We start from the raw sequence: 16,512 nt of genomic DNA, 5'->3' as shown, positions 1-16,512 counted from the left end.
ACCAAAGGGCCCTAACCTAACCTAACACGGATAGACGTTACCAACTGATAGTTTTTAGTGTCTGTTCGTTTCTCACATCTGGTACACCGGGTCTTTAGTTAAAAAAAAAAAAAAAATTGAATTTGTGTAAACTTTAAGTCAAAAGTGGTACTTGAGCACAAAACCTAATAGTATCATTCTGCATAGATATACATAAAATTGTTTTAATGATTTGATCAATTTTTTTTAAAGATTTTAATGTTTTTGTTAAAATATACGAAATCTGCGAAAACACAGTTTCCCGGCAATTTAAAAAAAACTGTAGTGCCGAATTTTTTTCCCGTTTAATATGTTATGGGTACATATGAGTTCCAACTACTGGCCAATTTTCAACCCAAAAGTTTTAAAATTACCGCTAAAAACCCCGAAAAACAAAAAAACTTGTACCCCCCTAGGGGGGTGGGAAATGGGTATAGTTTAAGTTTGACACAACTGACGTGTGCGGGCATGCCAAATAATTATTTCTTATACATTTCATTTCGATCCGACTCTTTTTCTCGAAATTATAGCCAGTAAAAGTTCTAACTTAAAAACTCGTACGGTTTTTTTTTTGTTTTTTCAACTTTCGTCTGTGAAGAATTAAACTTTATCAACTTTTACCCCCCCCCCCCCCCAAGTACCAACTAGATGAAATTTGCGATTTATAGAGTTGCTACTCGAAGGAATTGGTCCAGTATTAAAAAAGTTACAGTGTATATAGATAAAAAAAAAACACACATCAGAGTAAAACCAATACCTTCTCGCTTTGCATCGAAGCTAAAATTGACATTTTAAAAGAGGACCTAACAGTGAAACACTTACTGGCCCATATTTATTTCGGGTAAGACAATCAAATCGAGACAGATATTTCAATTGTAATCCGGGTGCTATTAACATACGAAAACTGAGAAGTATAATCTATAAATAGGTACAGTTATGATAAAATTGGCAAAATGAAAATATTTAATTATTAACACATTTGGTTTTATGATGGTATAGTGCTATAGTAAACTAACACTGGGTTAGAATACTTGTGTCTGATGTATGTTTACAAACCTGATGTGCAAATATGAATATTTTGTTCGCTGACTCGATTATATTGCCGAACACGTAGAATAAGACTGGCAAAATATAAGCTACACCTTCAATAGCAGATCGACTACAATACGGCTATGGTGACTGGTGTAGAACAACTGATAGTTAAACAACGAACACTGTCGTACGATGCATTCTATCATGATACACATTTAGGTAATATCATAAAATATTAAAAATAATGATTTAAATACCTACAGCTTATTTATTTATTTTGACAGAATAGGTTTATAAAAACGGGGTCTAGGGCAATTTAAAGACTATAACCCGTTATTTGTTCAGAATAGCAAATTGTATTAAAAATGCAAAAGCGCACTCTAATAAAAAATGTATTCTGCTTCTGCAAAATTGTTCGTGTGGCTTTTTTATATATATATATAAAGCGTATGACCTATTTGACATAGTTAAAATATTCATAGTCTAAGCTATTTTTAATTGGCCAATAGCCTTAGAGCTCCATACTGAATGCCTGCTTGTGTGTGGAAAGCATTAGGGTTGAAAAATAATCAGTTATTGTAGAAAACATATGCAACACATTTTTAGGTAAATTCGTTGCTCTAACCAATGACACTTATTGCTTTAGTATAGATATTTTGGGAGTCTTTAGTTTGGTTAGTTATGCAACAAATTAATATTTAAAAACTGCGATTATTTTGTTTGCTTCATTTTTTACTTAAACATTCTAAAGATTAGCAGTACTTAAGATTATTCTTTCTTTTACACTTTTGTTACACTGCTCATCAGTTACCTTTTTTCTCTCGATTCCGAACAGTTTAGAAACAGCCCCATATTTATTGATTAAGATTTTTTGCGGATGTTGTGGTTTTCTAGATGTTTTGTAGGGTTAATTCTCAATGGAGGCACTAGATGTAGATCCATTTTATCTATAAAACGTATTAAACGGTCGAGATAGAAATTCGTTTCTTTTGTTATACATAAAAACACATACAGCGGATAAAAAAAAAAATTAGTCCTAAGTTCATTATTTTTTTAAACAAAATATCGCGTTTGACCTATGACTTGACCTCACAACGTCCACCGTACAGCGGTCAGTTTAGGAAGTGGGTACTCATAGTTAATGATATTATAGCTACTATAATGGGAACTTGTGCTACACATAATGACATACCCGGTCAGGATGCCGTTTTAATATTTTTGTCGGTTAAGTATTGGTAAAATGTTTTTTTTTTTTTTTGTAACCGGTTTCCCACAACACACTGGGGGGGGGGGACATGCGATTGTGGGCGGTGAATGAAAGAGGTCATACCTGTGGGTTAATTATACCAAACCGTTCGGCCGACAATTGCGCAGTAAGCCAAAATCCGTCTGTTGTGTTGTGCCAAGTCATTATCGTCCAAGAACCTACCGGACATGGTAATTATAAAATTATTAACCCGACCGGCCAACCGGAGGTGATTGTCACGACATTGCAATATTTTTCAGTCTTTCCGATTGAACAGCACAGTAAACGATTAACGTGCTTAGAATATTCACAATTCAACCCGAAAAACCACTATTCAACATTCTGAAAAGTTAACACGGTTCAATATTGGTCGGCGGCATATTAGTGCAATATATAAAAACAGAAATCTATAAACGAAAACATTATTTAAACTAGCTCTAATTCGGTACACACATTTTCCCACGAAGCGATAACAACAGCTGAGGTATAATTTGTATTTTTGTTTTATTTGAACAACTTGTTTTTTCGCATATCATTTTATTATATTAGTTATTTATTAATTCATATTCATTTTATGGATTTGTTTTCCAGTCATTTTTTATACGGGTTTTTTTTTTAATAATTATGGTCCATGTATATTTTTATCAAAATAAACCATTAAATTAATTTAATGACGAGGAGAGAGATTGGTCCATAACCTACTTCGCTTTTTTAAATAAAACATTGTATATGTTATTTTTATTAGAACACTATTTTCGGTGGTAAAATTGTACTAATATTTGGTTGTTTTTACTTAAAAACAAATACAGTTTATCATGATTCATATTTTTCCCTTATTTTAAAGGTCTCTAAAAATTGGCCATTATTACGAAATGTAGTATTCAAGTAAACAAACACAACCTGTATGACGCAGTTTATTTAATATGTGTGACGTTAGAGATGTATGACACATTTAGTTACATTTAATAAAAATATATAATTATACCCATATCATGTTACAGTAGTTTTTAATTAAATAAAAAGAAAACCACTACTATTGAAAAACGGTAAATGGTTTGACCGAGAATTTAGATTAATTAGCATGAAGTAAATTTTAAAACACTAAGAAATTTGCCTCAAAAATTGTGTAAGACTAACAAAAAAAAAACATTATATCCTAATATACTTATGTAAAGTTTCAAGTTAATCAACAAATCGTATAGTTATTCTGAAGCCCGTTTTGAGTTCACCAAAAGAAATTTTAATAAAAAAAATATGAAATTAAAAATCATTAAAACGTCTTAAATACACCACAAAACAGTGTTTTTACAACTTTGAGACGATTTTAAAAAAAACTATGAGATGTTATAGACAAAATCTGAGAATGAATTCAAATTCGGAAAAAAAAATTGTATGCATTTAAGTTTTAGTTTTAAATTCGTTTTGTACAGTCTAATTAATTAATAGTAATATTATGGTTGTCACAAACGGAGGGACAAACTGATAGTTTAAAATCTAATTTAGTTTGATTTTTTCCAGTTGTCAAATATGTTTAAAAATAAAAATAAATAATTCACTTCTTAAATTCAGTACATTCCATTACCTGCAGGAGCGATTAGAAATGTTCAACAGTTGATTAATTTAAATGGCCAAGCCAGTAAACTAAGTAAACATTTTACAACAAAATATAAATTCAACAATAATAATATTGTACGACCAACAAAAGGGTCGTCAACCTAAATAACATTACTATTCCATTTGCGGGTAGATAAAAATATATTGTATTAGAATAACAAATGGTACTTTTGGTTAAACTACTCGAAATGGTTTCCTGTGACAAAAACAAAAACTTAATAATTGTTTCAACGAAACTTTTGAAATTATTCTTAAATAAGTTATTTTGAAGTGTTTTACATTAAAACCCGCACGAACGTGTACGAGATACGGCAGTTAATCAAGTCGACGATACTTAACCGACTTATAAGCGGTTTTATTTTTAAACGTCTGACGTTACAAGTATAATACTTTGTTTGCATTATAAAACTTTAAATTTGTGTATGAATATTTTTTGAAAATTATAAAATCCGCGCAAAAACATTCAAATAATAATCGCACACAACTTTCTGGGTGAGCAGTTTGTAAAATGTAATTTTGTTTGAAAGTATATTGTAGAACGTTTATTGTAAATCTTTAGCGCTTTCTCAAGGCCACGTGGTAGCCAAGATAGTCGTGACGGATAAGTTCCTTTGGGAATTAGGTCAGATACGCCAATAATAATACATACAAGAATAATAATAATAAAGATCAAGAGGTCTAGGATCCGTTTAAACGGCAATCGGCCGATCCAAAGAAAACCGTTAAAAAATATCTAATCTATCTGACTTTCTAGCCAACCGACTTGGTCGCAAACAGTTTCCCGGAATTCTATGGCTGTGATTAATCAAAAACTTTTAAAATATTGTCCAGAGACGGATTATGTGATTACATCTCAGCAATTTTGAGTTTGGTACGATTTTAATTTAGTCTATGAGTTTTTCACATTTGTTTAGGGCTCAAATTTAATTCACAAATTAATACTATAGTAGGATTTAAGTACTGGCGAATAGACTCCTAGCCGAGGTTAGCTTAAAAGGTACTATACTAATTAAAAACAGTACAGTTTACATTAATTAATTATTAAATTCTTCAATCCGAACACACAGCTACTTGCTCACTCAGCGGCAACTACTGTTAATAAGATAATACAAAATAATAAACATGGATTAAAAAATACAAAACGATTCATTTTTAACATCTCGACATTTTTTTCGGTGACGTTTCATTTGCTTTGAAACAAATATTTTAATTTCTATTAACTCATCTAAAACCCGATTGTACAATGACATTTTATTCGAGCCAACCACTTTCAGAGGTTAATTTTTTTCGATTATTGCTACATTATGGTATTACATGTTTTATTTGAATACATATTTTTTATTTTGTTAAATAAGAGTTTAAATTTAGAGAAAAAAAGACTTAAAATTGGGCAACAATGACAACGTTTAATAAACCTTATGACTAGTGAAAAGTGTACATTTTTTTAATGTAAAGGTAATTAAAACTTTGTTTACAGTTCTTAATGTTTTTAGGCGCTTTCTACAGGTTGAAATATCTACTATTTTCTTTATCGCATTCAGTAAACAAATTTTCCTAAGCAATATTTGTTTTAATTAAGTCATCGGTATATTATGTTAAGTCCCATTTTCAATGTTCATCAATGTCCGGAGAGATAAAATCGTCAAATATTTTTAGTATAGTACCAAATAATTCTAGTAATTAAATTATAAAAGTATTACCGTTAGATTTAATAAAAATTACACTAAGCTATTTAATTTCTATTAGAATATATTTCGCAAACTGGTTAAAAATGAATCATCGTTTTAATTCAATGTTCAACTACTTCAATGGTCTCTAGTGCATTGCTATTATTATATTTTGGTTTATTACTACTATTATTATCATTATGCAGTGAACCACGCGCCGTCGGTTCCTATTAGCATCGTATTACTCAGCACAGCTGCTCCGATTTTCGGTTTTCAAATCACATTATTGGCTTATTGACGCAGTGCTCTTTGCAATGGTAAAAAAACAATGTCCGATGAACAATGAATAAGTTAAAAAATTTTTTTTTATAACCTAAAGACAATTCTTTTTCTTGCTGTATTTTCGCTTTTATTTATTCAAATTTTTATATTATTTTACCATACGTGTATTGGTTTTAAAAAAATAACTATTTTTCTATTACTATCTTTCTACTAATTAAATATATTTTTTTAACTCAAATACATTTGTACTTTGTCTAATTTGTGAAAATGGCGACTTGCATTTGGTGAGCTTAAAGTTATAATTTCAGTGGTTTGAGTCTTTACAACATTGTTTAGAAGTACAGATAAACTTTCATCAGAGTCTGCGAAAATTATCTTCTTCGCCAATTTGTCAGCTCGACAAAACTAAACTAAATTGAAACTTTCTTTGGTCCAATTATTATTATTTGCTGTAAATACATGTCTTGGCAGTCACCGTGGGCAGTTTTATGCTGACTTCTACGTGCAGTCATCATTAAAAGTATTGGTCACAGACGTTGAAATATGAAATCAAATAATATTTAAAATACCAAGACGGAAGTTATTAAGTCAAGAAGTAATCTTCAACAGTCACGAGAAAGTGCTTCGAGAATAATAAAAAAACAAATCCATGTGATTAGTAGTATAGAAGGATAAAATGATAAACGGAAATGGACACAATGACAGGGTTCCGCACGCATTTGGCTTAGAGAGGCTAAGACTTCCAATACCGTTAGTAACTGACCAATGTTATGACTATGCAAAAACATATAATACAAACGATTAAGTACTGAAAAGCTGAGTTGATTTATTTAAACGACGATTCGATTCAATTTGAACCTAAAAAAAATAAAAATAAACTATTATAATAATTATAAAGAGCTTTTTTTTTTGATTCGTTTTATTCAATAATTCACATCTGTAGACTTAAAAACGTCAAAATAAGTAATATGATTAAAAAAAAAACTGTATAAATTAACTTAAACGTTTATTTGTTAAAATGTGCTAATGTGTACAAAATACAACCGTAAGAAAACTTATTTAAACATGGTTATTGATAATAAATTATTATCAAATAAATCATCTACCTATTAACTGTTTGAGTCTAATTATTGTTTTACATACTTATACATTCCAATAATCAATGCATTTTTACAACCAAATCATTTGTTTTATTCTAATCATTTTTTATTTCAATGTAATCACCAGCTCAGGTTACAATTTAACAGAGCTGATTTTAATAATTTTCATAGTATCAATTCAACAGAATTTTTTGTAGTAAAAATATCTGTTACACTAAAGACTTCCCGAGTAGTTTGGAATCCGTTTAGGTTGTGCCGAAAAGAATAATAAACTGATAATGTGAGTTTACCAACTAAAATGGCCACAATAATGACAAATCAATAGTCAATAGCTTAAAAGAAGACCAACCTACCGTAATTGTGGTTTTAGTAGGTGATATAAGATGAAAAACCACTTTCTGTAAATTCGAACATGATATAAATTATAAATTTTATGTCATTCAACAATGATATACATTTGACGATAGGTTATTCCATTTTTCCAGAATAAAATATGTTTTTATCTAAATATGGAGTATACAATGTTACTGTATAAGGTTACATCACATTTTATAATAGATTAGACGTTTTTTTTTTATCTCGGGTATTACACACAATGATTTATTCTTCCTTTTGAATGTCGTGTCACAACGCTTTGCATCCCTAATGTACTCCTTAATGTTGCAACACAGCATAAGTTTAAGAAAGGATAATTTTATATAGGATGATGCCTAGTATTATATAATATTGTCGCAGTATAAACTTCTATGTGTAACTTTCTCAACTCTTAGTGGGTAACATTTAGTTTAAAAAAAGGGGAAAAAAGGAAACTTAGTGGCATTGTGTCAAACAATTAAACCCTTTTATTATTATTAAACGTTTAAATCTTTATAAGGGTAATATTAGCAAAATACAATTACTTTTATTACTAATCAAACTTAGCTTGCTATAACTTAACACTATAATATGGCACGTTGATGGTTTTGCGCGGTAATCGATAGTTTTATGTATCTAAATTTTTAAGGACCTTTTTAGCCTTGACCGTTATTTTCAAGTACTTTAATGTTTTTATAATTTAAAAAAAAAACAACATCTATTAAATAAAATACAAAATTAAAACGGTTTTTCTTAGCTCGCAGCGAATTTAACTGTTCACCGTACATAATCAATCATATTATAATTTTTATTTGACGATAAAAATAGAATGTAATTTCAATAACAGTATACTGTCTATAAATAACGCAAAACAGTTTTTTTTAATAAAAAAAAAAAACTACCGAGCGCTCTCCCAAATCCGTCACCTTATAGTTGTTTTTTAGTGTAGCTATACATACAAGAGAAACGGTTACTAATAAAAAACTACTATTATTGCACTTGTCGTTTAACAAATGTTGGTTTTTTTATCGTACCTATGTGATTTCAAACAAACGGTAATAATTGTTGATAATTTGAATAATATATTTTCCGGTGATTCATAAATAAAAATATAATAATTCAAAATCGGTAGTAGGTTTTTTTTTTTTTTGAGTCACAACCGAATGACTTTTGGAGGGCGACCGGCGTCGGAGCTATTACCGTTTATTATTGTTCGTATCCAAAATCAGTGTTATGAATGCCCCCCCCCCCAAAGCCGGGGTAGGATTTTGACAGGTGCTGTTAGGTTCAACGGTCCGGAACGCCCTTTTTGCCTTTACGGTTTTGTTCGTATGTACCATGCACGGGCTATAGCACACACGACGCTCGCGTTATAACTGATATGTGTATTATGATAGAAGCTAAGTACGCGAAATTTAAGTACGGCTTTTGTTGGTCTTCGATCGCGTTATTCATTTCATCCAAAACTACCCGCATAATGTTGTGGACAACTGCTGGTCGACGTGACAAGTCGATAAAAAAGAGAACGATTTATGAAAAGCAAATTTACAAAAAAAAAAATGTATATATATAAACATTATTATATATGTATATGTACATGGATACACTTTGATGCGTTTCTTGACACTTGATTCGAAAAGTAATGCTATGTCAACGGTTCTGATTTTGAATAAATAAATCTCAAAACAAAATACAGAATATGCGCTCCGCATCGAACCTAAAGTTATAAGCAATTTGTGTGTGTGTGTGTGTTTTTTTTTGTAATACTATCAATCATAAATTCAAATAAGGCAATGCCATTTGTTATTGAAATTTAACACGGTCTTGAAGGACTACTTTGTTGTCTCAGCTCTCAAACGGCATTCGATAATAATTGAACGCAATGAACTGAAAATATGTGAAATCCGTAGACGACTTACAATTAATTTTAAACTTTTCAAATGAATTTAAATACTGCACAGTCGTGATTCTTCCAAGATATTTTTTTGGACAGGTTACCTTGTAGAACGGTTTGTGAAGTATATACGAACATGAAAAGGCAATTAACGTTTAAATGTCAAAAATTAAAAGTCCTACAAGCGACGAGCTCGTGACTTGTAAATTGTTTTCACATTAGACATGTGTGTCACTCACGAGCCACGAGGCATATTATACATTTTGGCCATATTGTACATATTTTATATTAAATCATAATTTGACTGTCGTCGAATATTATTATTATTCAACAGGGACATTCTGTTTCCTGTTTAATGCATAATTATTTTCATACCAGGACCACTAATATTATATGCCACGCAACTCCAGTTTTAAGGCCAGCCACCAATGTGTTTACGGTTACATGTTGATGAAACGCGTAACCGTCTTAGAGTAATTTTTTGTTTTATAAACAAACTTGGGCTTCAGTATGTCCATTGTATAACGAACGTTATTGAAAATCTATGAGTTGATCATAGTTCATAGCCCAAAAAAATGTTACCCAATGTTAGAACGTCTAAACAATTTGAATAACAAAACAAATTAGTAAAATAGACTTTTTAAGAGATGCTTGCTCTTGATAGTAAGTGTCAACTCGTGTTTTTATTGTTTTTAGTTTTGGTTATCGCTTTAAAGAATCTGAACCTATTGCTTAATGTATTGTCGGCCAGATTGTTAACCGATTAAAGTCTCGGTAATGACATTCAATTTATTATGATCCATTCGAGCCTGGAAAAAACAATTTACTAATATATTAAAGGCAACGATGACTACTATGGTTTTTGAATTCAATTAGAAATGAATTATTATTTTAACGAAAAAACGATTATAAAATGTTATTAAACGATTATGAGATACTTTCAGCAAGTTCTGTAAGTTTTAAACATAATTTAAGGTTTACTTCAAATACAGTTTTTTTATTCTTTTTCTTCGTTAAATTCAACACTGGTTTTAGAAACAATGTAGAATTTGCAATTTATATTTAAATTAAAAAAAAAAAAAATGACAAAACCCTAAATTTTGTTTTGTAAACTGTAAGCAACATTGGAGAATAATATTTAAAAAAAAACTTATAAATACAATTGGGTAAATGTTTCTGAGGAGATTATCAGAATTTGTAGTATAATGTCATTGTAAAATTGTAATTAACTAAGTTTTATTAGAATTGTACACCTTAAGTGTTATGTTTTTGCATGTAACATGAGAATTTATAAATAATATATCTCAGCAAATCAATATGGTTGAGTGTAAAAATGTGTGTACCAATTTAAAAAAATCTCACAGTTTGTCACAAACGGATATAAGTATTAATTTGAACTCGCCGTTTTACATACTTGGGCGGTGTAACGGTGAAATTCGCGTGTGACCATAACGTTATGAAGTTTTTCCTGCTTGCCCAGTTACCATAATAATAATAGTAATAATATACAAACGGTATGGGCGATGGTATTTAAGATAACGGCAAACCGTGCGTCGTGGGTTAGATAAGGTTACCTCTAAGTAATATATATATATATATACATATAAGTGAGTTTGGGTCTGCCTAAGAGTAGTTTACCGTTTTCCGGTGATCACGATTGGCTTTTACCATTCGGCAGAGTAGTAGAGGTACACAGCAGTAATAAAATAAATACAATATAATACACTAGCGTTAATAAACCGTCGACACCGTACATTATACTATATTGGTAATAATAATATGCTAAGCCGGCTCGTTTAGTAGAGCAAACAAACAAAACGGTCTAATGCGGCTTGTAAATGCTCCGTCCAAGCACTGTCGCTTGACACTAGGCTTTTTTAACCCCCCCCCCCCCGCCGACATATATTATTACACACACGGGTATAGGACCAGAGAGCGGAGGGGGGTATACGGGGAGAGTGGTGATCTTTAAAAAGGACAGCACCCCCCCCCCTCCCCTCTAACAAAAAAGGGTTCAGTTAATAATTTCGCCAACCCTTTTTTTTACTTTACAATAGAACCCGTTTTGTTCCGGTCGTTCCCGGCTGGCCCCGAAAATCTACAATATATATATATATATACATATATACATACAATGCGGATGCAAAAATCTTTTCTTTTTTTTTTGTTTTGTTGTTGTTTTTTTACCCTCACCCGTCCGAGTATCGACGGCGGTAAGTACACGTTATACCTACCCATACACGTTGAAAAAACGAAAACAAGAGATGAAACTTTTAAAGAACACCGAACGCGATTACACCGCAAAGCGGATTAGACACGAACATCGGGCTAAACACATTATTATATAGTAATACATTACATACACACACAAACGGGGATTAGTGTTTGAAAATAAAAATTTACACGAAAATCCGCGACAAGCCGTATTGTTGGTTTTTGACACTTGAAAGAAACATTTCTTTTTTTTTTTCAAACACTCGACTCGTGATTATCATCGGTTAAGTACACAACGCAGGAAAGTTTACAAATCAATATACGATACTTTACTGGGAATATGTTTTGTTGTAGGCAAAGCAAAAACGACGGCAACAATAATATTTTTAAATTATACATAATATTGTGTTTTTTTTTTTTTTTTAAAGGTAACGATTCAATTTTATTATAAATTGTACGTTTGTAGAGTATTGTCTACTGTTGTACAAACGCATTAAATAAAAATAACAATTGGTTTCAAGATGCTAAGATTTATAACAAATAGCTGTATTGTGTAGATTGCAGTAAAATAATAATAATGGTCCTCGAAAACAAAAAAAAAATAAGTAATAATATTATTGTAACACTGACTTGTTTGAAAAGAGTACTGCAGTACTATAATACGTATTAAACTAAACTATAATAAATTACACTGCACAAAACTGTTATAACAATTGTCATTACCAGTTTAATACATAAATAATTTAGAACATTAATTAGAAATATTATCCAGACAGCGATAAATTGTAATATTTTCTAGATGCGATCAATATATTTTCCAATATAAACAAAAATGTCTAAATATAATTTTGTATAGTTTTTTAAAAAATTTTTAATAAACATTAAAATAAATAACGTTTTTGTACTTTGCCGGACAAGGGTTTAAACTTATTTTTACAATATTAAAGTGCATTGTATAATTTTTAATATCTGTGATATTGTAATTTGAAGACCGCCGTCTACTGGGATGTAAGAATTTAAATAATTTAGTCTTTGGACGAAATTCGGTCGACCCAACAGCAGGTAAAACGCAATTGGCGAAGATCATTTTCTGGATCACAGACACCGCTACAAGTCAATACAAGTCATCACAATGTGTTATATTGTAGTATTATGATAAAATAACGTTCGGCCAAACACCGTCGACCGGAACCGCGGTTTTTAATAACGGGCTCCATAACACGGGCCGCGAAGCTCGAAAACTGTGTGTACTTACAATTTAGATGTAATTATCACCGTGTTAATAGCATTATGTTTATATAGTCGGTCGGTGGCCGTCACGGTGTGTCGGTCGTCTGCGGTGGTGTATTATGTAAAATAAATGAAATGGGAAACGTCAACAGAATATTTTGTCGGTAAACTAGACTGTTCGCAAGATAGACAGGTATTCCGTCGAGCATATTGATGATATTATTATACATATATACAAAGTTTATTTTTTGCCTGTTCTACTACTGTACGGAATAATTGAATTATGACGTGTCTCGTTTTCGAGCACGCGGCCACCGATGTTCTGCTCCAATTTATTTAGTTTTTTTTTCAATAATTTCCGATTCGTCTCGGACGTTGTCGGCGGCCGACAACGGACAATGGTTGATTTATTGTTTACATTGGGCGAAAAAATAAAACCGATAACCCTTTTTTTTTTTTTTGGGAAAATTTGTGTACACTTTACATCTGCCGATCGAAAAATATAACATAGTAGGTAATTTTTATGTTTCGAGACGAATTCTATGCGCAAATCGCCGGTCTATTTAGAGCGCCCAATAACGGTTTCGACCGCCCGACCCTTCCTGGTTTGTGCACGGCTAAGGGTGTTATGCACTTGTCCAATGGCAAAACGACCGGTCCCGCCCACCCCGGTCGGACGGGTCTCGTGGGGGTGCGATCGACGGAGGTCCGCAGCCGTCTGTCGATCAGTCACTCGGCGACCATGGATCCGAAGGGTTTCTACGGTACAAGTCTACAACAGGACGGTTCTGATTCAGGGTTCGAGATGAGCTTCGATTCGGAAAACGAAGCCGGCTTCTCGCTGGACGACACCACTATGGGGTCGGAGGGTTTCGCGTCTTCGGTGAGCGTGGCCGAAGAAGAAGACGGTCTTCTACGCGTGGCCAAGCCCAGGAAACGCCGGCAGAGACGGACCCGGGATAGGAGCCCCACACAGGTAAGCACACCGCGGCCAGTGGGAATTATTACACGGCAAAATGTACTTAAATGGTCCAAGAACAATTATGATTAATATACAGGGACACAGTCAATTTTTAGTTGGTTGGACTAAATAAATAGTTCGCCAAACTAAATGTTCAGACGGTCCAACTGTTTATTTAGTCATTCCAATTAGAAATTTATTGTATCTCCTCCAAATTAACCATAATTGGACAGAACTATGTATTTTTTTTCACCTTAGCCGTAAAATCAGGTTACTGGGATCCGATTCCGGTCCAATCCTGACTGAAATTTTCACTCGGGCAAAGACGCCTTAGTCGTAATATCTGAAAGGCTTCTGGTCCAGATTTGCTGATTGTGTTTGTGTTGTTTGCAGATAATCAAAATCAAAAAACACCGTCGGATGAAAGCCAACGACAGGGAACGGAACCGGATGCACATGTTGAACGAGGCGTTGGACCGACTCCGGTGTGTGTTGCCGACCTATCCTGATGACGCTAAGCTGACGAAAATCGAGACCCTCAGGTTCGCTCACAATTACATCTGGGCACTGTCGCACACGCTTCAGGTGGTCGAGTCCACCGACCAATCGCCGTTGGACCGGGAAGAGCCGCTTACGCTAACCATGGGTGACGTCACCGTCAGTATCGGCCAGAACGGGAACACGGTGAGTTTACCAAATCTAAGTGTAATAATATTTTTGAGCAAAAAAAAAAACAAAAAAATTCGGGTAGTAGTCTGCGTTTGTCAATGTCCAGGGGATGGGAGTAGGATGGTTTTTTGCTTATAAGTCTTTGAACTTTAAAAACTCAGGAAAGCACTACTCAGTCGTTGGCAAGTATACAATTGCCTCGCGCAGTCTTGTATTGTTATCGAAAAATAAATTTAACTCACCCAATTTAAACTGTCAACGAGGAAAACTGTACTTCTTGAATTTATAATATAACGAATATTTTTGTAGTATTGATTTTGATATTTTTATCAATTTTTAACGTTTATGCTTTACTCGTATAATTATTGGAAAATTGTATAAACAAGTTATTAAACGATAAGAATAAATATTTAATTGTTATATTTTGTTTACCAATATCTTTGTAATGCGATTGCTAAAAATATATAATGGTTAATAATGTTATTTACAAAATATTTTTTTTATACGACTTAAAAATTAGTAATATTTTCAAAACATTAAATTTCATCCCAAAAAATGATTATAAACAATTTGTATTAATATTTAAATAGTGATATTATAATATAACTTTAAAAATATAAAACATTTTTTTTATAATTTATTATATTTTAATAGTACTTCCTCGAAAAATGTATTACTCTCTTAAAACTATTACAATATTTTTAATATTTCAAAAATAAACATTTTCATTATAATTTTGCTGAAAATTAATAATAAATAGATTATAATAAAACATATTTTGCTGTTTGTATTTTACAAAATATGTTTCAATATTGTTTCCTAATAATACATGATTTTTTTTTTTAATATATCAAATACATAACAATTTTTTAACAAGCGAAAAATTACTTAATGGGGTATTTAACGTTTATGATATAGAAATATTTAAAAATATAATATACTATTTTAAATATTACGACGTTGCAAAAACAATAATTTAGTATAAGAAAATGTATATATATTCTGTTATAACAATATACACTGTACAATATACATATGTCTTACACTATTACCTCACAACAATTTTTAGCACAATATATATTATACACTTTTGTATATTATGTAAACACTAATTCATCTCATGGTGGTAGCGTTGGGCCTTAAGGCCTTGGTTAGTTTAGAAAAACCGAAATTTGATCAGTAATGGTTGAAAATATAATGTTTTTACCAAAACCCGACTCAACTAACGAACGCCCATCCTTTCCGAATTTATCTGGCCCCCTTTAAATTGAAAAAATAACATTCAACATCTGTGCCGATTTTAATGGTTTTCTTTTTGTCCACAGATCACATCGTCGACGGGAACTTGCGCTCTGGCCCAACAAAAGAAACCGTGTGCAATGACCGAGCCGCTGGCGACTTCAACGCCCGTTAAAAAGTCCACAGGTCATCACTGTCTTAGCGCCAATGATTCCGGATACTTTGAACAGCAAACCTTTACCAGCACCTCCTACTCCTCGGCCTACGCCGACGACAGCTGTTACCAAGCAGACAAATGGACCACCACCAAACCGTTCGACTGCCAATTGCCCAACAAAATCTACTCGCAGTCTTACCACGAGTATCAGAACACTTGGACGCAAGACACCACTTGGCAGAGCTCTCTGTACACCGACCAAAGGTACCATCACCAAGAACCGATGATGTTTTACTCCTGAGACTTTCGCCGTGTCTGGTGCCCCGGAATAGGTACAATTAATTGTTTGCTCAATATTAAAAAAAAAAATTATTATTTTTGCAAAAGACAAAATGCATTTGTACTAACCTATATGTAATAACTACGGATTGATGTGGCCAAAACTCGTTTAAATATGTTTATTTTTTATGTACATACTTGTTGTGATTATTTTTTTTTAACATAAATAAAGGTGTAGAAAAATATCATCGCTATACCGTATCATTATTTATATTATCTAATCACACACCTTCGACCTGTGACCTAACTTCCTTTCCCACTTCCTACCCCAGCTACAGTAGTATTTTATATGCATCTGATGAGGTATAGTAAAAATGGAACACTTAAACTGGTCACGGTAAGGGTAAACAAGCGTGATTCACGGTAACGCCTTTGGACTTGTTGTAATCCGGCCTAAGCCGATTACGTTCGGTTTGATAGTATAATAAAACCGAGTGTACCCCCTGTGAAGAATTACAGTGAACGGCCCTGGTAAGGACGCCCTGGTGTATTCATT

The 16,512-nt window shown here is 32.4% G+C and overlaps 1 protein-coding gene across 1 annotated transcript; it reads left to right on the top strand.

Annotated features, from left to right (window-relative positions):
- Nucleotides 1-13,393: 13,393 nt before the first annotated feature.
- LOC126846793 (neurogenic differentiation factor 1) lies at nt 13,394-16,108 on the top strand. Its single transcript, XM_050586591.1, has 3 exons — nt 13,394-13,627; nt 14,006-14,296; nt 15,607-16,108. Exons 1-3 carry the CDS (start codon nt 13,394-13,396, stop codon nt 15,976-15,978), a joined length of 897 nt encoding a protein of 298 aa, XP_050442548.1. The 3' UTR covers nt 15,979-16,108.
- The last annotated feature ends 404 nt before the right edge of the window (nt 16,109-16,512 follow it).

This window comes from Adelges cooleyi, unplaced genomic scaffold (genome assembly GCF_023614345.1).
Source record: "Adelges cooleyi isolate 19-005CV unplaced genomic scaffold, UGA_ACOO_1.1 ACOO_flye_CR_arks_rails_tigmint_CR_PRNA_9, whole genome shotgun sequence".
NCBI classification, from domain to species: Eukaryota; Metazoa; Arthropoda; class Insecta; order Hemiptera; family Adelgidae; genus Adelges; species Adelges cooleyi.
The sequence above is the reverse complement of the archived record's forward strand: the minus strand, read 5'-3'. Positions and strand labels throughout refer to the sequence as shown.

What these genes read in the sequence shown, in the direction of transcription:
- LOC126846793 (XM_050586591.1), top strand. Translation starts at nt 13,394, where the DNA reads ATGGATCCGAAGGGTTTCTACGGTACAAGTCTACAACAGGACGGTTCT. An exon ending in GGGATAGGAGCCCCACACAG is followed by an intron (nt 13,628 to 14,005) that starts GTAAGCACACCG and finishes TGTTGTTTGCAG; the next exon opens with ATAATCAAAATCAAAAAACA. An exon ending in TCGGCCAGAACGGGAACACG is followed by an intron (nt 14,297 to 15,606) that starts GTGAGTTTACCA and finishes TTTTGTCCACAG; the next exon opens with ATCACATCGTCGACGGGAAC.